A 26,718-nucleotide genomic window follows, 5' to 3' on the forward strand; every position below is an offset into this window, starting at 1 on the left:
CTCTTTTAATAATTGATTTGACCAAGATATGGGACCGTATCAGTGAGTTAGCTTAATAAAAATAAAGTCTAATTTTGTAACCGTTGATGGTTACAAAATTATGGAATGGTGAACAAAATTTAAAAACAAATATGATCTTTTACAAAATTATATTAAGGGTATTATTTGATAAATCATAAGAAAATTAATTAGTAAAATAGTGGTACCAACAAACAAAAATTTGAGAAGTAATAAAGAATAAAGAAATGTTAAGAAAAATCTTTCCCTTAGATTGACAATTGACCAATGTAGAATGAAGAAATGATAGCACAGAAACCCATATATGATCCAACGGAGTAAAAATAACGCACGTAGTCGACATTGTTTAGCATGTATTATTACGAGGAAACATGGATGCATTATTATAATAGAAGAATGTCTTTATGCATCAGATCACATGCTATAAAAGAAGCCACATAAACTGGGATGGTAGAATTGAAGTCGTTTGGGAAGTTCAAATATCTAAAGACTTTACTTTATTATTACTTACAAAACCTACACTCTAATTGGCTTCTAGGATCTGCACATTTCGCCTTTAGCCTCCACCCATCACCGCCGGCTGACGTCTTTCTTGTTACGTTTAAACCACCATCATGAAGGTAAGATATAGCGGTTGCCATACGTCTTTAAAGAAATGTTCTTTTTTGAATACTGAAATTATGTTTTATTGCAGCTTTTCGGTTGGATGCAAAATAAATTCAATAAGAACACAAATGTTGCTTCCTCTGCTCGTAAGTAACCTTATATTTTGGATTTTTGGCACAAATTGTTGATTCTAGTCTATATATAATAATATAATTTAAAAAATTTGTATGCATATGTAAAGATTAAGGAATGAAAATTATTTGAATTTGAAATTGGAATTATGTTATATTACAGATCACATTAAGCAAGAACCTCTAAAAGAAGAGTTTAGTGATTGGCAACACGGGTTGTTGACAATCGGAACGTTTGGCAACAATGATCTACCAATTCAAAATGAAGAGATTCAAGAAGCGGAAACAGAAACAGAGACGGATCTTTCTGAATTCACACCCGAGGAAGTTGGAAAACTGCAGAAAGAGTTGACCAAACTCTTGACAAAGAAACAAGAAACACCTGCTGATCTCCCATTGGATATATTTCTTAATTGCCCATCAAGCCTAGAGGTTGACCGTAGACTTCCAGTCAAAGTCAATGACAATGATAAAGAAGAAGAAATTGACCAAACAATTAGAGTTATTCTTGGTAGATGCAATGACCTTTGTAATAAAAAAGCAATCAGGAAGAAATCAATTTCTTTTCTTTTCAAGAAAATATTCGTATGCGGCAACGGGTTCCCATCAATTCCTAGTTTTCGTGATCCACTTCCAGAATCAAGAATGGAAAAGGTAATCTACTAACTCTTGTCTTCTTTTTGATTTATTTTGTGTTCTTGAATTCTGATTATGATTTTTGATAATTGTAGCTACTAAGGGCTATGCTTAAGAACAAGATCAAACCTCATGCATCATCAGCAAAAAAGCAGTTGATTAAGGACATAAGCAATAACGAGAAAGTTACAGAAGATGAAAACGGGTCAAAATGGGTCAAAATTGATTCTGAATGTGAGTGCTCCTTTTAATTTATAATTGTTGAAGAAAATAGATCGACTTTATTGTTTTACAAGTGAAAAAAAAGGATATTGATGATTTTGGTACAAATGTGTTTGCAGATATCGTTCTAGAGATATGAAACTTGTAAAGATGACGAAAGGTGTAATCCTTTCTTGCTGATGTTTGAGGTTTTGAAGGTGAACTTGCCTTGTTTTTTGTCTCAACTTCATTGACAAGAAGGATGAACGACCAAAAGTTGAGATAATTAAGCAAAGGCTGATTGATTAACTTTTTTTTTCATGCTTGTATCAAATGCATGCTAACTAAGCTGTATCATGTATATCGCACATTCATGTTATATATCTGTTTCATGGTATCGTATTTGTATTTACACCCATTTTCTCATTAACATAACTGGTTGTCACTTCGTTAGAATACAAGCTTTGACTAGTACTTCACTAGTTTGTATATATAAACATATGAACAAAACTTGTTGATTATGCAACATCATATGACTTAATCAATCAGACTTGGTATAAAATATATATGTAACCCAATATGCAATTTTTATTCAAGTTCGTATGACTTAAGGAATAGTTAATTAGGGTTTATAAATAGAGTATCATTAAGAAAAATTAACAATAATGATAATTGAAGATTATCATTAGAATTGAGTATAGCAAGATTCAGAGTTTTATAATTTTGTATTCATGTCATTAACTTCAATACATAGAAACTTGTTGTACTAGAAGCTGGTGGATCATTTCATCAACTTGGTACTGGAATTTCCCACCAACTGTTCACTTTGTTCATGATAAAAGTATTTTTTGAGAAATGGATGTGTGGTCACCAAGTAATTTGTGCGGTGAATGTGAATGATTTTATTGTAAACGAGTAACTGTGGGTGAATTTTTGTGATATATGCCAATTCGCTAGGTCTTTATGTAACCCGTTACTTCTATTAATATATAAGAAAGCCACCCAATTATTTAAGTAAATCATCAGATGACCAAAAAATTTAAGGGGAAAGTTTCTTTACCTAGTGAGAAGCATACTTTGGTGGTTTATAATAGAGCTAAAATGGATCATAATATACTATAAAAGGTAGTTTCAATAGTTGGATGGCAGGGTGGCATCCTTGGCGCTATTCCGAAAAAAAAAATTGCTGCATGAAGAAACACTAGATGACCCCGGCAGATTAAGGATAATCTTAGGGTTAAGTAGATGTTTCCCACGAGGGTTAGGTCCGGCAAAGATGATTATTCTTCTTGACCTACAAAACAGACACCGTGAGCTCGTCACTGAGAAGGGGGGGTTCCTCCTTGTGACCACCCTCCGGCGTGAGAATCAGACTAGATTGCTCTGAATATAAGTGTATATTGAGATAAATAGCTAGAGAGAAGATAAGATAAGATCCTCCTACCGTTCCAAGGTGTTGGAGTATTTATAGCCGAAGGTAGGTTTTCAAGCAGGTACGGCCAGCTGTATAATATTCCTTTTCCACCAACTACGGGCTATGTACGTGCCACGATGGGAGTTGGTGGGTAGGCAGTGGCTGATAGTGACATGGCCGGCTGTATACTATTCCTTTTCCACCAACTACGGGCTATGTACGTGCCACGATGGGAGTTGGTGGGTAGGCAGTGGCTGATAGTGACATTATGTCTTAGAGCATGCTCCTCCTCGTACTATTGTCGGTGAGCTGTCACCCTGTGATTGGTTCATGGGCTGCTTTGGTCAGATCTTGTCTATTTTGTTCATACATTGGCAGGTATAGTACAAAAGATCTTCCAGAAGCGTACGGACTGGCTCTTTTGGGCGGGAATATTCCCGCCTTGCTCATTCCTTCTTCAGGTGACATTGCTGAAGTATGAGTTAGTGCCTTATGCGTGTAGCATTTCCGTTAGTGCAGGTAGCCTTCCTTCTTGGCTTGTACCCATAGTTGCGGGAACAGGCAGGGTACTGTACCAAGGGAGGCTTTCCTGCGGGAACAGCTGGCTTACTGCGTATAAGGTCTTCATCTCTCTGAGCATGGTGGGTCCTGCGGGACCAGTTAGTCTTTGCGCAGACGTACCTCTTCAAGGTGTGTCTTGCGGGTCCAACTGGGCTTTGCGGGGACCTACCTCTTCAAGTCCCCCCAGTCCATTGTTCTTCTCATGAATTGTTAATGAGTGAGGTGAACTTTTGGACTTTAAACAAGGGGTTTTAAAGAGGTTTTTGTTTTTTAAGGTTTTCCGTGGGGATTCTTCCCGCGGTATTCCTAATGTCACTTGCAGAAATTCCCGACTTTTCTGCCTGGTCTTTGGTTATGATGCGGGTAGGTGTTTAACCTCTTCGCAAGTCGGGAGCGTTGCATTTCACTTGTATAGACTTCACGAGGTTTTGGTAGTTCTGGACATAGTGATCAGTTATGTTAAACTACCAATTCCACCTTGAAGTTTCAAACAATCTAGTTCTCAACGTTCCCGCCATGCGGAGGTGTTATTTCCCTTTCCGCAAGCATGGCCCATAAGATCCTTCTTGGCTTCAATTCCCTGCAAGTGCTAAGTATGTGAAGGGTTTCGCCTTGACACTGTACCCGCACTTGTCTTATGGTTTTTTGCTTCCCAAGGTAAGGGGGTATATTCCCTCTTATTCTTGAATCTTTTTGAATCTTTTTGAAATTTGAAGAGTTGGTGAAAGGATAAGAACAGTCCAAACGGTTGAAGTGACGTTGGCGTCTCCTGACGGTTTCTTCTGACAGTTTCAGGACATGCAAGAAGTTATGGTGACGTGACAGTATATGGTCATTCCAGACGCTTTTTCAGGCGCGTGGGCGCGAGTTTTCGGGCGCGAGTTTTCGGGCGTGTGGGCGCGAATTTTACGGCACGCGTCCTGTCGACGGCTGTTGCCAGCTTGCGCTTTCCACGTGTCGTCGTTTCATTGCACCTGCGCTTCTCTCTCTCCTCCGCATTAAATTCATCGCATTTATTGCGATGAGTATATAAAGGGGGAAGAGGGTGCATCTCAACTCACACCTTCACCTCCTTCTTCTTCTTCTAAGCGATTTCCGGCGAATACTCTAACTTTTCTGTCGAGCATTCTCCTGAAATCGTTCTCCTTCAAACCCAAAACATGTCTTCCATTCATGATCCTGAGGTTACTGCTGAAGAGTCCGACGTATACCCTGAGAACCCGATGTCCGCGTCTGACAAGGACGACAAGAGTACTGCTGGCGAGTGCCAGTGTGCTCTTTCTGTCGATCTATACAACTATATCGTCAAGAAGTTCATGCTCGATCCTTACGAGCCTGAGTTTCCGGAGCCTCACCAGACGGTGTATGATGCCCCCAAGGGCAAGATAGGGGTTTATGACTCATTCTTCATGTATGGGAATCTCAGATTCCCATTAACGAAGTTTGTATACCGTGTTTTGGAGAAACACGGTGTACACTTGACGGAGGTACACCCAATGGCGATCGCTAAAGTCCGCCATTTTGAATTGGTGTGCCACATTCTGGGCATCGAGCCCCGTGTCGACCGCCTGATGACCTTCTACTCCTGGAGGTGCATCCAAGGCTGGTATACCATGGTCATTCGGATCAAGGGTTTGAAGATCTGCGCTACCGAGCGCAGTCTTCGGTCTTGGAAACGGGAGTTCTTCTACATCTCTGCCTGTGTCGTTCCCATTGCGATGACATTCAAGAAGGGGAGAGCACTCCCCAACCTTCACGCCTCCAACTACCAGGAGACGGAATGGTTTACCAAGATCTCCCAGATCCAGACTCCGGTTTACCGCTTTATGGAGTCTGGGATGGTGATGCTCGGGATGAGCCGGGTATGGAAGGATGCTGGTTCTGGGACGCCGCAAGTACCTATCATCCTTGAATACGGTTTGAATTCTATTCCCTACGGTATGCTCCGTCTTGTTTGCTGATTTAGGGTTTTTCTTCTAACTGTTTCTTTTTATTTTCAGAGGGGAACAACTTGCAATCGCTTTTGCAACCGCGCTCGACTGGTGGTCCCGCTCGACTGGGTACTCGTGATCTCGACGAGAACGAGTTGCCCATTATGGAGCAAACGGCGGACAGATTCGTGGAGGTCTATCCGCTGGGCCACGAGATTTTGAGCGCCGCGCGGCCAAGTAAGGGATTCTTTAATCCTCGCCCTCTGCATACTCAGACTTCTGCTGGAGTTCCTCTAATTTTGTCATCTTCTGATGAGGAATCCGCAGATGGGCCTTTCTTCGTGAAGAAGAAGAAAGCTGCCGCCGTGAAGGGCAAGGCGAAGGTTACCTCCGCCGTCGACTTAGGAAGTCAGTCTGACTCCGAGACTGAAAGCGAGGAGGCGGCGGGGAACCCTGGTGGTGGTGAGACAATTGTCTCGGAGGTTGAGACAGCTGTCACCTCCGAGCAACCGAGTTCTACGACGGTGACTGGCGTGAAGAGGCCAGTTCCATCGGGTTCATCCCCGCCCGTCAGAACCTTCAAGATTAAGAAAACCCGTAAGTATACTTTTTATTTATCTTTCCCGCATTTCTTTCCACCATTGTTTTTAATATTGTTATCTTCATGCAGGCGAGGATGCAACCGCTTTCCAAAGTGGTGCAGGAAGGAGCAGTTCTGGACCCACGACGGTAGGTTTGGTCAACCTACCCGAGGCGATGACCCAGGCAACTGCGCCTGTTTGCAGTGTTGGTTCAGTTTCTCATCCCGTTGAGGCAACTGTTCCAATTGTGACGTCATCTCCGCCGGCTGTCAGTGTCATTTTCACCGCATCCTTTACTGAGCCGGCGGTGATTTTTTCTGCGGGCTCTTCCGCAGCGACGGCTACGGTTATGAGTTCACCTCCAGTGAGTTCACCTCCGATGGTCTCTACCGCGGTGGCTTCAACCATGCCTCCTCCAGCACCGGCGACTACCTCGTCCATGGCCGGTTCATCAGGTATGTTCAGGGTTGGGGCTTCTAGCCAATCTTTGCCTCCTTCCCATCTCCCTGACCTCTTGGATGGATATCCCTTAGGTTCGGGTGATGGGTTTGGCGGCTACCGGCCTGTTGTCGACCCTACAGGCATATATTAGGAATATTTTAAATGCTGGTAAGGCATATATTGAGCTGACTCTGCACGATTTGTATCTGTATTGTCGATTAGGCACATTATAAGTGTCAATTATGAGCGATTTGTACATGTATTGTCATAAAATGATAGTAGGTCGTTAATTTACATGATTAGTGGAACATTACATAGATTTAATCAAAGAATGATGTATCTCACTGCATAACTTTTAATTATATTACACATATGTATTGTTGAACATAGTGATGGTACTATACTTAAGCATGCTTCTTTATACTGCATATACGTAATGCATCTAAAAGTTGGGATGAGATGTTAGATTATTGTGTACTTATAATACAAGTGTCATGTTTTTGTGTTTTTTCCTTTAATCGAAGAACAATAAAACGCAATAACTACATACAAAAGTCATGATTGACGCATATGTTGACATCAGTGCATATATTTTGATTATTAGTCGAATATTACATATATGTAGTACTTTAGTGATATATTTTACTAATTTTTACTTATATCTAGTGTAATTGTATGAATTTATTTATAATACATGTGTGTAAATGATCTCCTTTTAGTTATATTGCATAGATGATTGTTCAATATTTTGGTGTGTATCTAATCATTATATGCTTAATTTATTGTATCATTTAGTATGCCCTCCAACTGTTTGATGAAATGTCTAAATGAACGCGTTTTGGTACTACATGTTTGAATAACTATTTTGTACAAAACTTTTATCTAAGACTTCAAGAAACTTAGTCTTATAGGGTAAAATGCTTTGAATAAATCTGATAATGATTATAGTTGTACATTGGGGTCGTTTTGAATTGAATCCTAAAAAACTTGTTCATCACTAATTTCTCGATAGCGAGTAGCAACATGACAGGGGAGATGCTAGCAACGCATCGCCAAGATCTCAGCTCGCCTAATTCCTCCAAACTGCAAGTTTTATTCTAATCCAATTCTTTGTTTCATCATTTTTAGAGGCCCGATAGATACGTTGTTCCCTCAGTAAAAAATCGTGGTGATAGAAAACATATATGTAGTAATATTGCATAACATATGTGCAGTAATACTGTATAACATATGTTGAGTACTATTGTATTACATATATGCAATAATATTGGATATAATACAATATGTGAAGTACTATTGCATTATATATATGCAGTACTATTGTATTGCATATATGCATTAATACTGTATAACATATGTTGTATTACATTTGTGCATTACTGTTGTTTGTTATATTGCATATATGTAGTCATTAACTACTAAATGCATATGACTATGTTGTATTACATATATGTAATACTATTATTATTAACTACTAATAACATATATGTATTACTTGTGTGTTTAATAGGCAAATGACATCTCCACGAAATGCGGCGTATGTTGTTATGAGGCACATGGAATGTTTCAATGATAAGAATGAAGTTTTTGATTGAGTCTTCAACGATGAAGATATCGGAATGATTGAACAGATAAATCTTGTTAGATAATTATATGGCACGAGTGTTTTGCTTTCAGATCTCGACGTACACAAGCAAGGGGTGATAGAATATGCAATAAAAAACAAACATGGAAGATCCAACAATGGAACTAGTTAAAAGAATGTATTTTTAGTAGTTTTATCTTGTCATGTATGATGGAATTTGTGTATCGATTGTTAAAACATGTGAATGAATTTGAATATGGATGTTCAGGTATATATTTACATGGTGGTGTTAACTGATATATAAAATTTTTAGCCGACTGTTATGGTTAAAACTCGTATTCTTACGTGCATGAATGTATGTCATACATATATGTAATACAAACATATAACATTGAACGAATGTTTCATATTATGTAGTGCACGTATAGTGAGACCTCAACTAACTACACGGAAAGTCCTTAAGTTGATGCATCTCTTATCTATTAAGTGCATATACAATTGGTTATAATACATATATGAAGAACTTACATAATATACGTATATGTAGACTGTTGTTTTACATGTATAAAGTGTTTGTCTTAAATGCATAGGTGGTCTGTTGTATTACATATATACGAGTAAAAATGTAATGAACTATGTAATATTATATAAGCCTACACAGAGGCTATGAGTTTGGTATGCGCATTCCCCAAGTATCAACACTCTACACATATGCGACACTTTAAAGATTCCAATTCGAATAGAGAAAAACCAACATCATGTTGAACTCGTTTTATGAATTTGTCACATTATGATGGAAGATAAACTAAGTAAAAAAAAAGTTACACAATAAATAAAATATGAAGATATCGCATGCACAGTCTTTGTTGTTACAGTTTTCAAAGACTTCCAAGTTTTATGCAACATACAAATAAACTGTAATAAGTGAATCATTGTTCTTATTATAAAAGACGCTTCTTATAACTGCATCAGGACCGATAATAAATAACATATCCTCTTTAAGTTTCAATAAGAAGGGTAATGATACCACTCGGTTTCTGCAAATAGAAACATAAGATGAGATAGTTATAATATCATATAATATAAAATTTATAATTTATGAGGTAATCATACCTTTTCAATGAGATCTAAAACATCTTGGCTATCAATATATTAAATGTAGCTCAAGTTGATGACTCCCTTTTTATATTGTTCCTGCTCCACCTTAAAGACCTTCTGAAATTCAAACGCTACACTTACTATATTCAATTTTTTAATAACAATTTTATTGCTAACACCAATTAAAAACTCAACAATTACCCGGTTAAAGTGTTGCTGCAATTTCTCATTTGTGAAGTTAATGCAAAATTGCTCAAAGCTGCACGCGTATGACGTCTTTCAAATATAACAACCATTAAAACTGGTTATTCATCAAAGAGCAAATACATATATTTCTACTAACTATTGTTCTTAAATCTCTCAAAGCCGAAGATGTCAAGCACGCCGACAAGAGATTTTGAACTCTCATCTTGTCTGATTGATACACTGAATTTATTCACAAGCTTGATAAAACAACGAAAAGGATTAAAATTAAATACTGTAAGTTTATTGAACAAGGTTTTCTCAGTGTACTAATTTGTAATGTTTTAGCTAACTTGTCTCTACTAAATGACACACTAAAAATGATAATAATTTTCATTTATATGCCCTTGCTTATACTCTTGATGAAAGTTGCACATGCTCCAAATTGCTCTAGATTGTGTAAGTGAAAATATTGCATATATGTAGCATACAAAATAAGATTTTACCTTGTTGATCAACATCATCTATTCGCAACGAAAAATTATCAGAATTGCCAAAACTTTAAGTAATTTAAACAGAGTAACTCATATGGGTAAAAAAACTCATAACAAAATGAAATAGTTGTGAAATAGACATAAAAGTAGTATTACATTTGGGTAATAGTTAGACAACAATATACGTACTATATATAAGTATTACACGTATGAATTACATGGCTTACTTGTTGGCTTAATGTTCGCTACCAGCTAATTGCAAGAGATTATAATGCATACATGTATTATATAAAATAAGATGCTACAGTGGAATTAATAGTACTTGAAGCAACATCAACATAGGAGTGCTTAAGCATTCAAATAAAACAGAGCATGTTCTTTACTTTGAGTAATAACTATTAATGTACAAACTAATGTTGATTAAATATATTTAAATCATATGCAAATATATATTACATATATGTAATAGATATGATTATATTACGTATATGTATTATATAAATATAAAATGTCACCCTGTTAATCAATACCAGCAAATTACACTGGTATACCATTAAAATTGACATAATTTGAATCAATATCAACAAAGGAGCTTGGTCAGGCACAATGACTAAACAATTTAGGGGTTTTCATCAATAAAAAATAGTTAATCGCTTAATTTTTTGAGTTATAATGTCCATTTTTTGCTTATAAAACTTTCAAGCAAAGCAATATCTAATCTATTTAGCATTAAAACGATTATAAATTAGTAAAACAAACATGAATCGGTAAGAGGATAAGAGTCGAATCGGAATTACCTTCAATTTTAATGTTAAAACGAATGAAATCGTGTTGAATCAATCTTCAATAGAAATCGAGATGTAATGGCACACAAGTATAGAATCGATCTTCAATAATTAGGGCTCCTAATAATCGACACACGAGTATAGAATCTATTTGTTGAAACCATCACATGGTTAGGGTTTTATTGAATTGGGGAAGAACGGGAGGCAGATCTATTGAAATGCAATTTTACAATTATAACCCTTTAGTTAGGAGTTCTCTGGTTCTCTTCTTAATATGGAGTTTTTTCTTGATCATTTCTCTATATACATACATATATATATACACACACACACATCATTACACTCCACATGATACTCTTCCTCACCTAGTAAGTCCTTCATTGTCATGTTCATTATGGCGAATAACTCTATTTGAAATAACCCTACCTCTCTCTCACGTAGATGACTTTCATAAATCATTAGAAGTCGTAAGTTTAACATGGTGAGTTATTAAAGGAATGAAACTAGAAAGTATTTAAGTCCCTTTATACTTTGGGGTACCCATAGTAACATAGATTTTGGAACATTTCCTTATATTAACTTACTCAGTGAGCTTTGCTCTCATTACTCTTGACAAGTTATGAACTAGGTCTTTGATGGCCGCCATCAAGTTAGTCAAAAAGTTAATTAATATAGATAGCTAATGTAAGTAGAGTATTGTGTACACGAAGAGCATGTGGTTAGCATTACATGTTTTAACAGTTTGTTGAAAAGTGAAATATCAAAAAAATGATTTTGATATAGTTTATTGTTATCCTAAATTACAACTAAACTAAGAAAGATGAATATGAGATAAGAAACAAGCACACATTTAGATTATCCTAAATTGCAATTAAACTAAAGACAGATGAATACGATATAAGAAACAAGCGCACATTTAGATTTGAATGTAATAGCACTATGTATAACCTAACTTTATTAGTCACTCTAGGAAGCTACAAAGACATGATTTCTTAATGCATGGAGATACCAAACGAAAATGGAAGACTCATTTCATGGTTACAATCTTTAGGTTTTATTTAATTACAAAAAAAGGGTGAAATTTCGTGGCTATATACGGGGCATATTACCGACGGGTTCCTAGTGGACAATCCTATCTGAGATCTAATCCTAAGAATCACCGACTGACAAACCTCGTCACACTTGCTCAACTAACAAACTACTGAAAACTTTGGGCGAGATTATTATCAGAAATCTTATCCAAAGTATCACCGACGGATTTTTCATCACTAATTCGTCGCCAAACCAATGTTTTGAGTTTAACAAACATCATTGGTTGTCGGATTGGTAATCTGGAATTGACAACCTCAAATTTGTGGATAGTAGCCATCGTTGATTCATCAATGACTACTGAAGGATTAATTACGGGTATATTAAGTTTTTATCGCTTCTAGTGGGATCCATTTGTGATTTTCAATGCATATATTTATTTTTCATTATTTACTGGGATCCGTAAGTGATTACCAACAAATCATGCCCGTCGAGATGTATCATCGGTGATACTCCTTAGTTATCATTCCAGCATTGTCGATATGTAGGCTGGCTGTATTTGTTAGCCCAAGAACACTGGCTTTATTTCCTCTTTGGATGAAAGGTAAAGTAGTAAAATGACCTTGGTGGTAGTGATTACATTTTAAGATCATGAATCTCGAGGAAGTACAATTTCCAAATAGATGGATAATGCAGTCATGCATGACGTGCAACAAAACCATGTCTACATGCATTCTGCAATCAAATTATATACCCACGGTATTATTCAAAACTACTTTTACTTTAGACCAACTTATCATATAGAATATCACCCACTCGTATATCATATCACTCACTAGTCCACCACAAAGTTAATACTCAGATTTTAGATCTCATCAACTAATTATGTATACAAGGCAACATATTTAATTAGCATTTCATTTCAACTGCATGTTTTCATCGTCACTTAACAAAATAACTCTGTTAAACACACTAAACGTGTTTATTTTTTACTTGCCTACGTAATTGTATTAGACTATTATCAATGACATCAACATATATTTCAACATACAGTTACTAGTGTGTTTCAAAATTATTTTAAAATACCTAAACATATGTGTCAACTTCAATATATTTTTGAAACCTATACATCTTTAAAGGTTGTACACATTTATAACAAAACATGTAGTAATAAAAATACCGCGGTATAAAAATACGTATAGATTTTACACCTATGTACATGTACTTAACAAAAATTGACATTATTTAATCCTAATTCCTACATTAACAAACTTTTTATACATATAGCTTTGATTACAAGGATTTTAACTGGCCTTAACTATATTATAATTTAAAATCCAAAATTATCTTTTGATAACAAAGTCAAACCCCCAAAAAGTATTAAGTATGTGTTCCGTAAAGTCAAGCTAGATCGAATATACTTTATATATTCTCCAAGAAGTTGGGGGCAGTTTAAGGTGGAAGCAAGAAGCGTAATGAGGGGAATATTATTTAATCTGATGGTTAGGATTTAGGAGGTGGAGGGAGCAACAACGCTTGTTTAATGATACTTAATTAAGGTTGTTGATTTCCATGCATCCTTAACTAATTATCAAATCTCTAAACAGAAGCTGCTGGACGTTTCTATTACGTGGCCTCCGCTAATCCATTCCATGCAGTATTATTATAATCTCAGTCGTACTTTTGATAGTTAAGGGATGGAAGTTAAAACACGTACACTCGCTTATCTATTTCTAATGCGCGCTTATCTAATTAATTAACTATGTACTTAAATAGTAAAATACTATAATGTGTATCTTAAGTAAAAGTTTTCAATCATTTGATTATCAGGAGGATTACCTAAGCAATGACATCTGGAACCATAAGGTTGCTTCAATCCATCAATTTGGGATCAACTAATGTTAAAATTTTAACAATTTGTTTTTACTCATGGTAATTACACATGATCATAGACAAAATGTGAACATATGATAGATATATGCACTTATATTCGTATCAACATTCTTAACATATTAAGACTGTACAAAGGATCAAATTGAAAAAGAACCATTGCATGGTATAACTGTGGACTGTGCAAAGACTAGTCAGCTCAAATAAAGCTCGAAGCTCAAGAATGCAAATTCTAATGAGAAAAGTCATATGTAAATCAGTTATGTCACGAGTTTAACACCAACAAATTACATTAAGATGAACTAATCAAATGATTAATTGAAATAATGTCATTCTTAAGTGTCAAATTCTAGTGTAGCCATCAAATGATGTAGATTTAAAAGTAGGTTTAGGGGTGTGTGAGTGATAGAGTCTAGAATCTGGACTCAAACAAATGATTCAATTACTGAAACATAATAACCCGATTCGAGATGGCAGGTCTCCGATTATCCAATTCGAGATGGGAAGTCTCCGATACAAGGTTAAAGAAAACCTAATACTTTGATAATAATAAACATTGACATCCTCCTCACTTTAACAAAAGATATAAATAAGCACTAGTAGAATAATAACTTACCCTAAACTTTAGCTACCCTTTATTAATAGAATAATAACCGTACCTAAATATTAGCTACTCATTAACCCCCTCTCCCCTCTTTTAATAATTGATTTGACCAAGATATGGGACCGTATCAGTGAGTTAGCTTAATAAAAATAAAGTCTAATTTTTTAACCGTTGATGGTTACAAAATTATGGAATGGTGAACAAAATTTAAAAACAAATATGATCTTTTACAAAATTATATTAAGGGTATTATTTGATAAATCATAAGAAAATTAATTAGTAAAATAGTGGTACCAACAAACAAAAATTTGAGAAGTAATAAAGAATAAAGAAATGTTAAGAAAAATCTTTCCCTTAGATTGACAATTGACCAATGTAGAATGAAGAAATGATAGCACAGAAACCCATATATGATCCAACGGAGTAAAAATAACGCACGTAGTCGACATTGTTTAGCATGTATTATTACGAGGAAACATGGATGCATTATTATAATAGAAGAATGTCTTTATGCATCAGATCACATGCTATAAAAGAAGCCACATAAACTGGGATGGTAGAATTGAAGTCGTTTGGGAAGCTCAAATATCTAAAGACTTTACTTTATTATTACTTACAAAACCTACACTCTAATTGGCTTCTAGGATCTGCACATTTCGCCTTTAGCCTCCACCCATCACCGCCGGCTGACGTCTTTCTTGTTACGTTTAAACCACCATCATGAAGGTAAGATATAGCGGTTGCCATACGTCTTTAAAGAAATGTTCTTTTTTGAATACTGAAATTATGTTTTATTGCAGCTTTTCGGTTGGATGCAAAATAAATTCAATAAGAACACAAATGTTGCTTCCTCTGCTCGTAAGTAACCTTATATTTTGGATTTTTGGCACAAATTGTTGATTCTAGTCTATATATAATAATATAATTTAAAAAATTTGTATGCATATGTAAAGATTAAGGAATGAAAATTATTTGAATTTGAAATTGGAATTATGTTATATTACAGATCACATTAAGCAAGAACCTCTAAAAGAAGAGTTTAGTGATTGGCAACACGGGTTGTTGACAATCGGAACGTTTGGCAACAATGATCTACCAATTCAAAATGAAGAGATTCAAGAAGCGGAAACAGAAACAGAGACGGATCTTTCTGAATTCACACCCGAGGAAGTTGGAAAACTGCAGAAAGAGTTGACCAAACTCTTGACAAAGAAACAAGAAACACCTGCTGATCTCCCATTGGATATATTTCTTAATTGCCCATCAAGCCTAGAGGTTGACCGTAGACTTCCAGTCAAAGTCAATGACAATGATAAAGAAGAAGAAATTGACCAAACAATTAGAGTTATTCTTGGTAGATGCAATGACCTTTGTAATAAAAAAGCAATCAGGAAGAAATCAATTTCTTTTCTTTTCAAGAAAATATTCGTATGCGGCAACGGGTTCCCATCAATTCCTAGTTTTCGTGATCCACTTCCAGAATCAAGAATGGAAAAGGTAATCTACTAACTCTTGTCTTCTTTTTGATTTATTTTGTGTTCTTGAATTCTGATTATGATTTTTGATAATTGTAGCTACTAAGGGCTATGCTTAAGAACAAGATCAAACCTCATGCATCATCAGCAAAAAAGCAGTTGATTAAGGACATAAGCAATAACGAGAAAGTTACAGAAGATGAAAACGGGTCAAAATGGGTCAAAATTGATTCTGAATGTGAGTGCTCCTTTTAATTTATAATTGTTGAAGAAAATAGATCGACTTTATTGTTTTACAAGTGAAAAAAAAGGATATTGATGATTTTGGTACAAATGTGTTTGCAGATATCGTTCTAGAGATATGAAACTTGTAAAGATGACGAAAGGTGTAATCCTTTCTTGCTGATGTTTGAGGTTTTGAAGGTGAACTTGCCTTGTTTTTTGTCTCAACTTCATTGACAAGAAGGATGAACGACCAAAAGTTGAGATAATTAAGCAAAGGCTGATTGATTAACTTTTTTTTTCATGCTTGTATCAAATGCATGCTAACTAAGCTGTATAATGTATATCGCACATTCATGTTATATATCTGTTTCATGGTATCGTATTTGTATTTACACCCATTTTCTCATTAACATAACTGGTTGTCACTTCGTTAGAATACAAGCTTTGACTAGTACTTCACTAGTTTGTATATATAAACATATGAACAAAACTTGTTGATTATGCAACATCATATGACTTAATCAATCAGACTTGGTATAAAATATATATGTAACCCAATATGCAATTTTTATTCAAGTTCGTATGACTTAAGGAATAGTTAATTAGGGTTTATAAATAGAGTATCATTAAGAAAAATTAACAATAATGATAATTGAAGAGTATCATTAGAATTGAGTATAGCAAGATTCAGAGTTTTATAATTTTGTATTCATGTCATTAACTTCAATACATAGAAACTTGTTGTACTAGAAGCTGGTGGATCATTTCATCAACTTGGTACTGGAATTTCCCACCAACTGTTCACTTTGTTCATGATAAAAGTATTTTTTGAGAAATGGATGTGTGGTCACCAAGTAATTTGTGCGGTGAATGTGAATGATTTTATTGTAAACGAGTAACTGTGGGTGAATTTTTGTGATATATGCCAATTCGCTAGGTCTTTATGTAACTCGTTACTTCTATTAATATATAAGAAAGCCACCCAATTATTTAAGTAAATCATCAGATGACCAAAAAATTTAAGGGGAAAGTTTCTTTACCTAGTGAGAAGCATACTTTGGTGGTTTATAATAGAGCTAAAATGGATCATAATATACTATAAAAGGTAGTTTCAATAGTTGGATGGCAGGGTGGCATCCTTGGTGCTATTCCGAAAAAAAAAAATTGCTGCATGAAGAAACACTAGATGACCCCGGCAGATTAAGGATAATCTTAGGGTTAAGTAGATGTTTCCCACGAGGGTTAGGTCCGGCAAAGATGATTATTCTTCTTGACCTACAAAACAGACACCGTGAGCTCGTCACTAAGAAGGGGGGGTTCCTCCTTGTGACCACCCTCCGGCGTGAGAATCAGACTAGATTGCTCTGAATATAAGTGTATATTGAGAGAAATAGCTAGAGAGAAGATAAGATAAGATCCTCCTACCGTTCCAAGGTGTTGGAGTATTTATAGCCGAAGGTAGGTTTCCAAGCAGGTACGGCCAGCTGTATAATATTCCTTTTCCACCAACTACGGGTTATGTACGTGCCACGATGGGAGTTGGTGGGTAGGCAGCGGCTGATAGTGACATGGCCGGCTGTATACTATTCCTTTTCCACCAACTACGGGCTATGTACGTGCCACGATGGGAGTTGGTGGGTAGGCAGCGGCTGATAGTGACATTTTGTCTTAGAGCGTGCTCCTCCTCGTACTATTGTCGGTGAGCTATCACCCTGTGATTGGTTCATGGGCTGCTTTGGTCAGATCTTGTCTATTTTGTTCATACCTTGGCAGGTATAGTACAAAAGATCTTCCAGAAGCGTACGGAATGGCTCTTTTGGGCGGGAATATTCCCGCCTTGCTCATTCCTTCTTCAGGTGACATTGCTGAAGTATGTGTTAGTGCCTTATGCGTGTAGCCTTTCCGTTAGTGCAGGTAGTCTTCCTTCTTGGCTTGTACCCATAGTTGCGGGAACAGGCAGGGTACTGTACCAAGGGAGGCTTTCCTGCGGGAACAGCTGGCTTACTGCGTATAAGGTCTTCATCTCTCTGAGCATGGTGGGTCCTGAGGGACCAGTTAGTCTTTGCGCAGACGTACCTCTTCAAGGTGTGTCTTGCGGGTCCAACTGGGCTTTGCGGGGACCTACCTCTTCAAGTCCCCCCAGTCCATTGTTCTTCTCATGAATTGTTAATGAGTGAGGTGAACTTTTGGACTTTAAACAAGGGGTTTTAAAGAGGTTTTTGTTTTTTAAGGTTTTCCGTGGGGATTCTTCCCGCGGTATTCCTAATGTCACTTGTAGAAATTCCCGACTTTTCTGCCTGGTCTTTGGTTATGATGCGGGTAGGTGTTTAACCTCTTCGCAAGTCGGGAGCGTTGCATTTCACTTGTATAGACTTCACGAGGTTTTGGTAGTTTTGGACATAGTGATCAGTTATGTTAAACTACCAATTCCACCTTGAAGTTTCAAACAATCTAGTTCTCAACGTTCCCGCCATGCGGAGGTGTTATTTCCCTTTCCGCAAGCATGGCCCATAAGATCCTTCTTGGCTTCATATCCCTGCAAGTGCTAAGTATGTGAAGGGTTTCGCCTTGACACTGTACCCGCACTTGTCTTATGATTTTTTGCTTCCCAATGTAAGGGGGTATATTCCCTCTTATTCTTGAATCTTTTTGAATCTTTTTGAAATTTGAAGAGTTGGTGAAAGGATAAGAACAGTCCAAACGGTTGAAGTGACGTTGGCGTCTCCTGACGGTTTCTTCTGACAGTTTCAGGACATGCAAGAAGTTATGGTGACGTGACAGTATATGGTCATTCCAGACGCTTTTTCAGGCGCGTGGGCGCGAGTTTTCGGGCGCGAGTTTTCGGGCGTGTGGGCGCGAATTTTACGGCACGCGTCCTGTCGACGGCTGTTGCCAGCTTGCGCTTTCCACGTGTCGTCGTTTCATTGCACCTGCGCTTCTCTCTCTCCTCCGCATTAAATTCATCGCATTTATTGCGATGAGTATATAAAGGGGGAAGAGGGTGCATCTCAACTCACACCTTCACCTCCTTCTTCTTCTTCTAAGCGATTTCCGGCGAATACTCTAACTTTTCTGTCGAGCATTCTCCTGAAATCGTTCTCCTTCAAACCCAAAACATGTCTTCCATTCATGATCCTGAGGTTACTGCTGAAGAGTCCGACGTATACCCTGAGAACCCGATGTCCGCGTCTGACAAGGACGACAAGAGTACTGCTGGCGAGTGCCAGTGTGCTCTTTCTGTCGATCTATACAACTATATCGTCAAGAAGTTCATGCTTGATCCTTACGAGCCTGAGTTTCCGGAGCCTCACCAGACGGTGTATGATGCCCCCAAGGGCAAGATAGGGGTTTATGACTCATTCTTCATGTATGGGAATCTCAGATTCCCATTAACGAAGTTTGTATACCGTGTTTTGGAGAAACACGGTGTACACTTGACGGAGGTACACCCAATGGCGATCGCTAAAGTCCGCCATTTTGAATTGGTGTGCCACATTCTGGGCATCGAGCCCCGTGTCGACCGCCTGATGACCTTCTACTCCTGGAGGTGCATCCAAGGCTGGTATACCTTGGTCACTCGGATCAAGGGTTTGAAGATCTGCGCTACCGAGCGCAGTCTTCGGTCTTGGAAACGGGAGTTCTTCTACATCTCTGCCTGTGTCGTCCCCATTGCGATGACATTCAAGAACGGGAGAGCACTCCCCAACCTTCACGCCTCCAACTACCAGGAGACGGAATAGTTTACCAAGATCTCCCAGATCCAGACTCCGGTTTACCGCTTTGCGGAGTCTGGGATGGTGATGCTCGGGATGAGCCGGGTATGGAAGGATGCTGGTTCTGGGACGCCGCAAGTACCTATCATCCTTGAATACGGTTTGAATTCTACTCCCTACGGTATGCTCCGTCTTGTTTGCTGATTTAGGGTTTCTCTTCTAACTGTTTCTTTTTATTTTCAGAGGGGAACAACTTGCAATCGCTTCTGCAACCGCGGGAGACTGGTGGTCCCGCTCGACTGGGTACTCGTGATCTCGACGAGAACGAGTTGCCCATTTTGGAGCAAACGGCGGACAGATTCGTGGAGGTCTATCCGCTGGGCCACGAGATTTTGAGCGCCGCGCGGCCAGGTAAGGGATTCTTTAATCCTCGCCCTCTGCATACTCAGACTTCTGCTGGAGTTCCTCTAATTTTGTCATCTTCTGATGAGGATTCCCAGATGGGCCTTTCTTCGTGAGGAAGAAGAAAGCTGCCGCCGTGAAGGGTAAGGCGAAGGTTACCTCCGCCGTCGACCTAGGAAATCAGTCTGACTCCGAGACTGAAAGCGAGGAGGCGGCGGGGAACCCTGGTGGTGGTGAGACAATTGTCTCGGAGGTTGGGACAGCTGTCACCTCCGAGCAACCAAGTTCTACGACGGTGACTGGCGTGAAGAGGCCAGTTCCATCGGGTTCATCCCCGCCCGTCAGAACCTTCAAGATTAAGAAAACCCGTAAGTATACTTTTTATTTATCTTTCCCGCATTTCTTTCCGCCATTGTTTTTAATATTGTTATCTTCATGCAGGCGTGGATGCAACCGCATTCCAAAGTGGTGCGGGAAGGAGCAGTTCTGGACCCACGACGGTAGGTTTGGTCAACCTACCCGAGGCGATGACCCAGGCAACTGCGCCTGTTTGCAGTGTTGGTTCAGTTTCTCATCCCGTTGAGGCAACTGTTCCAATTGTGACGTCATCTCCGCCGGCTGTCAGTGTCATCTTCACCGCATCCTTTACTGAGCCGGCGGTGATTTTTTCTGCGGGCTCTTCCGCAGCGGCGGCTACGGTTATGAGTTCACCTCCAGTGAGTTCACCTCCGATGGTCTCTACCGCGGTGGCTTCAACCATGCCTCCTCCAGCACCGGCGACTACCTCGTCCATGGCCGGTTCATCAGGTATGTTCAGGGTTGGGGCTTCTAGCCAATCTTTGCCTCCTTCCCATCTCCCTGACCTCTTGGATGGATATCCCTTAGGTTCGAGTGATGGGTTTGGCGGCTACCGGCCTGTTGTCGACCCTACAGGTGCGTGGGGTTATTTTGGCCTATTGTCTTTTTTTTTATCATTTTTTCCTAACTTTTTTTTGTTTTTGCAGTTTCAGATTCCAATGAGGTGTATGTTCCACGGTAGAACATCCGCCGGGGAACAACCCTTCGAACGGCTGTGGACTGCGTCGAATGGGCGCGCCACGCTGCCCCAAGCGGTGCGTTGGGGGAGGCAATGGCTAGCTACTAGGAGGGTAGGCTAACCAATGAGCTTCGAATTCTCCTTGCTCGATGCAGCCGCGCGTCGAGTTGCTTTGTCGTGAAAACGACAAGTTAAAGACGGCGCGTAGCCTAGAAGTGGCTCAGGCGCGTGCATTGCGGGAGGAGAACAAAAGGCTTGCCACGATTGCTGCGGAGAAGGAGAAGGCCTTCAAGGACCTTGAGGTCAAGGTCCAGGCCAGGCATGAGGCCGTTCCAAGGCTACCCAAGCTGTTAACGAACAACTTAGGTTGGCCAAGGAAACTGCGCGGAAAGCGACTGAGAGGGCCACCAAAGCTGAAGCCATTGCTGAGCCTCTGCGCGCCGAGAATGAGGAGCTTAAAGCTAAACTAGAGAGGCTTCAGCAGGCTCATGATGCTTTGGCCTTAGAAGATGCCAAGAAACTCCAAGAGCTCCTGGACCAGAAGGGTATGCTTGACCGCACTGAGCGTAAGCTGAAGGGCGTTGAAGAGGCTGCTGCTAAGGATGTGTTGCTTGCCAACCTTAACAAAAATGAAGCCGAACGCGCCCGTGATCAAGCTCAAGCTACCCTCCAGGAAGCTCTGGTCACCAAGGAATGGCTTCTACGAGAAGCGTTGTCGCAGGTATGCGTAGTTCCGTAATTTCTTTACGCTTTTCTTTATACTTAGAAAAGTTTTTGATACATATATTTTTATTTTTTGTAGGTTGTGCATCGGATCTTCACGAACATATCTTATGACGATGCCATGAGCGCAGCCCTCAACGCTTCTCATGAGGATGGGGAAAAGGCTGGTTTCCTGCTTGGTCTGGGGTTTGTTGAGAACGGCATCCCGCCTTCCAACTTTCCTCTATATGACGTGGACACTGAAGCTGCTTACGACCAAGCAGTGAACCAGTATGCAGCCTTCCCGCATCCGGTGGTGGAGAAGGTGAACGAGATTGCTGCTGCTGATGATGGGCTAACTATTCTCAAGGCTTTCCTTGAACCACCACAGCCAACTGATGGTGCTGGTTCAAGTGGGTTTGGAGGGAGTGGTCCTGAAGTTTGAACCTTGAGATCCCTTCCCACCATTAGGATAGATTTATATATTTGTAGGCGGGTAGATACCCAGCCATTCTTGTAATGTTTGATTTTTTATGGAATATAAATGTTTTGTTAATGCCTTGCCTTGTAAACCTTATATGTTGTGCTCATACATATTTTAGTTTAACTTAGCAATTTTCTAAGTGTTTAGGATAAGTTAACCTGTCAACGTGGTAGATAATAAGTTCAAGTTTTGCTTCCTCTGTCATGATTGTGCGGGTAAGACCGTCACTTTCACTTAGTAGGATGGCCAAACTTTACCTATATCTGACCTGCGTGAAGGTTTTCCTCATCTTTTCCTTAGAAATTTTTACCGTTTTTATGTTTATGCGGGTTTTGCCGCCTTCCACACGCAACGACTTACTTCTTTCCACCCTTATTTATGCGGTGAATACCGGCATATCAGTCTGGAAAGTTCATAAGTATAAAGGTAAGGCTATCAACACAATGTGATAAAGGAGAATCATTTCCATTAGAGGTGGCTCTAGGCCTTTTCTTTACAAGTTTGGAATTGATCTACATGAACATTTGCGTAATTGAGCTCAATTCCATGTTCTTGGGATGGGGGTGCCATCGAGCCTTTCGAGCCGGTATGCGCCCTTTCCCAAAACTTCTTTGATAATATATGGCCCTTCCCAGACCGGGGCCAGATTTCCTGGGCGTTCTTGGATCGAAGCCTCGTTGTTACGCAGTATGTAGTCTCCGACATTGAAGTTGCAGAGTTTTACCCGCGTGTTGTAGTACTTTTGCATTTGCCGCTTGTAGTTCTCTTCACGCGTTGCGGCTAAGTCTCTGCGTTCTTCGGTTAGCATAAGGTCTAACCGTCTTTCCGCATCATTGTCTTCTGGTTGAGTCAAGACCCTTGGTGAGGGTAGACCAATTTCGACCGGAACCATGGCTTCAGTGCCGTAAGTGAGGATGAACGGGGTTTCTCCCGTACTTGCCTTTTTTAGCGTTCTGTTTGCCCAAAGGACATGTGGAACTTCGTCCACCCAGCCGGATCTATGTTCCAAGAGTCTTTTCTTTATGCCGTCGACGATGCTCTTATTTGCTCTTTCCACCTCACCATTACCCTGCGGGTGTGCCACTGAGGTAAAGGTGTGGGTGATTTGAAGTTCTTCCAGCCACTTTTGTAGCTTCTTGTCAGCAAAGTTGGTGTCGTTATCACCCACCAAATTCTGTGGAAGTCCAAAACGACAAATAATAAATTCCCAAATAAATTTTTTGATATGTTTTGCGGTTGTTTGGGCTAAGGGTTTTGCTTCTATCCACTTGGTAAAGTAATCGATAGCTACCACTAGGAACTGAACGTTCCCTGCTGCTGTGGGAAATGGGCCCGTCACATCGATGGCCCACTTCTGAAATGGCCATGAAGAAGTGACTGGAACGAGTTCATTTTTCGGGCGATGCGTGTTGGGTGCGTAGAGCTGACAGGATCTACGTTTTCTGATGTATGCCAGCGCATCCGTATGCATCCCCGGCCAAAAGTATCCCGCGTTGTTTAGCTTAGCTACAACAGCGCGTGGGCCTGCGTGTACTCCACAGATGCCTTCGTGTACTTCCCTTAGGAGGTAATCAGCATCTTGGTCGTCCACGCATCTTAGGAGTGGGCCAAGAAAATTACGCCTGTAAAGTATGTCATCAACGAGTTGATAGTTCAGTGCTTTACAGCGTATCTTTCTTGCCGGTGCTTTTGACTCTGGTAGTATACTCGCTGCAAGGTAATTTATTATTGGTGTCATCCACGTTTCCGTACCGGTTTGGATGACACAAATTTCCTTGTGCGGGACTGACGGTGCTCCAAGGAGTTCAACGCGGATGTCCTTTCCCAAGTGGGTGAAGGCTAACGATGCAAGCTTGCTTAACGCGTCCGCAGATTTGTTTTCGCTTCGCTTGATGTGCATGACTTTGCAATCGTTGAAATCGCGCATAAGGGTTTTTGCTTGTGCGAGGTACAGGGCCATTGTGTCGTTAACGGCCGTGTACGTCACGTTTATCTGGTTGGCTACTAACATGGAATCCACGTGGGCTTCCAGGTTTTTCACCCCCATCTTCCGCACAATTCTCAACCCGGCCAGGAATGCTTCGTACTCCGCTTCGTTATTCATACTTGGAAAATCCAGCCGAATAGCGTAAGTGTACTCTTGGCCTGCTGGGTTGGTTAGTTTCAACCCTGCGCCTGAACCCTCGTTGTTGGCTGCTCCATCAGTGTAGAGTCGCCAGACATCATCAATGTCCTGTGCTGGAGAGGGTTGAGCCTCTTCCTAGCACTCTTTCTCCCACGAAGCGGGGACTTCTGCAATAAAGTCGACCAAGACCTGGCCTTTTATGGCTGGTCTTGGCTTGTACTTTATCGCATATTCTCCCAATTCTATTGCCCATTTGTCTAGGCGTCCTGACAACTCGGGTTTGCCTAGAACGTTTGCAAGTTTGAAGTTGGTGAGAATGGTGATTGGGTGACCTTGGAAATACCGTCTTAGCCTGCGTGAAGCCTGTACGAGCGCTAAGACTAATTTTTTCAAAGTAGAGTACCAGGTTTCTACGTCTGTTAAGACGCGGCTAACATAGTAGATGGGCATCTGGATGCCTTTTCGTTCTACTAGCAGGACTGCCCCGGTTGCTCTATCTGTTGCGGAGAGGTATATGATTAACTCCTCCCCCGCTTCTGGTGCTGTGAGCGTTGGGAGTTCGATCAAGCGTGACCGGATCTCTTGAAAAGCTGCTTCCGCTTCTGGTGTCCAGCGGAAGTGCGTTTTCTTTAAACAATTTCTCAATGTTGACACGAATGGGAACGACCTATCTGCATGATTCGCCAAAAAGCGGTTAAGCGCGACTAGTCGTCCATTCAGTGTCTGAGCTTGTTTGATGGTAGTAGGTGATTCCATTTTGATAATGGCTTCGACCTTTTCAGGGTTCGCTCTGAAGCCATTTTGGTAACGATGACTCCTAAGAACTTCCCTTCTTCCATTCCAAAAGAACACTTGCTCGGGTTGAGCTTCATGTTTATCTTTCTGAGCGTGTTGAAAGTTTCCTCGATGTCTTTCAACATCGCTTCTGGCTCAAGGCTTTTGATGACTAGGTCATCCATGTAAATTTTCAAGTTCCTCCCAATTTGGGCATGAAACTCTTTGTCCATCAGGCGTTGGTATGTGGACCCGGCATTCTTAAGTCCGAATGGCATCATTTGATAACAAAACGTGCCATCGGGCGTCCGAAATGCGGTTTTGTCCTGATCGTCAACGGCCATGTGGATTTGATGGTATCCCTTATACGCATCAAGGAAGCATTTAAGGCGAAACGGTGCTAACGAATCTACCTTAAGGTCAATTTCGGGTAACGGGTAACAATCTTTGGGGCATGCTTTGTTTAGGTCTTTGAAATCTATGCACATGCGCCATTGTTTGTTAGATTTCGGTACCATGACGGGATTTGCAACCCATGTTTGATATTTATTAACGAGTACGATGCCTGCGTCAAGGAGTTCCTTAACTTGGGTTCTACACGCGTTAGCATGTTCCGCTCACATTACTCGACGCTTTTGTATGACCGGCGTAAAAGCCGGGTCACACTTGAGCTTATGCTCTGCCTTACTTCGAGGTACACCAGTCATGTCAGCTGGTGTCCACGCGAAGATGTCAGCGTTTTTCTGCAGTAAGCGTTTGAGTAAGGTGCGTGTGGGATCGGTGATTGTTGGACCAATGGTAACAGCCTGGTCAGGGTATTTGCCATTGAAGGCCCATTCTTCTGGTTCGGTAATGGTTGGTTTAGCCATCTTTGGTTTGGGTTTAGATAAGACAGATGCGATGCATACCTGGGGAATACCGGTGATCATCGCTACACCCTCAGCTGTTGGCCACCCCATCATGCCGTGGACTGAAGACACCACGGCATTGAATCTTGCCATCCCATCTCTCCCGAAGAGAATGTCGTATGTGTGGTGTGGCTTCCTCATTACGACGAAGTCCACGTCTTCTGTGCGGGAGTGTTTCCCGTCTGTGAGAGTGACAGGGAAAGATAGGATACCCGGGGGGTGTTTGTGCTGCCATCGAACCCTTCCATCGAGGCGTAGACCGTTTCCAGGCGTTCTTTGTCTTCGTCGTCTAGCTTGTCGAAGAACTGCCTGTACATGACCGTTGACGAAGCGCCGTTATCAGCAAGAGTGCGGGAAGTGATGTAGTGCCCCAGCTGGCTTTTGATGACTATAGGGCCTTCTTTGTTGGGCCCTCCTGGCACTCACGGGAAGCGCACTTCAGCTTCTTTCCACGCACATGGTTCTGTCATTCGTCGTTTTCTTCCTCTGACATTGCCATGAACCATGTGGATGCTGATGTCGACGGGCTTTCGTCCGTTGCCCTTGTACCGATTATCATTCCTCCCTCCATTCTTGATTGATGCCACAAGGTGTGTAAGTTTTCCATCTTTGACGAATGTTTCGACAATATCCTTCAAAGATGTACACTCCTCAGTGGTGTGGCCCTTTGTCCCGTGGAAGTCACA

At 40.3% G+C, this 26,718-nt stretch overlaps 2 protein-coding genes across 2 annotated transcripts; both read left to right on the forward strand.

The window, feature by feature from the left end:
- Positions 1–713: 713 nt before the first annotated feature.
- On the forward strand, positions 714–2,012 carry LOC143542470 (protein DEEPER ROOTING 1-like). The gene is made up of 4 exons (XM_077035045.1): positions 714–770; positions 919–1,409; positions 1,487–1,625; positions 1,733–2,012. Exons 1-4 carry the CDS (start codon positions 725–727, stop codon positions 1,750–1,752), a joined length of 696 nt encoding a protein of 231 aa, XP_076891160.1. The 5' UTR covers positions 714–724; the 3' UTR covers positions 1,753–2,012.
- Positions 2,013–14,989: 12,977 nt separating this feature from the next.
- LOC143542471 (protein DEEPER ROOTING 1-like) lies at positions 14,990–16,276 on the forward strand. The gene is made up of 4 exons (XM_077035046.1): positions 14,990–15,046; positions 15,195–15,685; positions 15,763–15,901; positions 16,009–16,276. The coding sequence occupies exons 1-4, from the start codon at positions 15,001–15,003 to the stop codon at positions 16,026–16,028; spliced, it is 696 nt and encodes a 231-aa protein (XP_076891161.1). The 5' UTR covers positions 14,990–15,000; the 3' UTR covers positions 16,029–16,276.
- Positions 16,277–26,718: the final 10,442 nt, after the last annotated feature.

This window comes from Bidens hawaiensis, unplaced genomic scaffold (genome assembly GCF_021521415.1).
Source record: "Bidens hawaiensis isolate Kalapana, Puna unplaced genomic scaffold, B.hawaiensis_p1.1 tig00012888_1, whole genome shotgun sequence".
Taxonomy (NCBI): Eukaryota; Viridiplantae; Streptophyta; class Magnoliopsida; order Asterales; family Asteraceae; genus Bidens; species Bidens hawaiensis.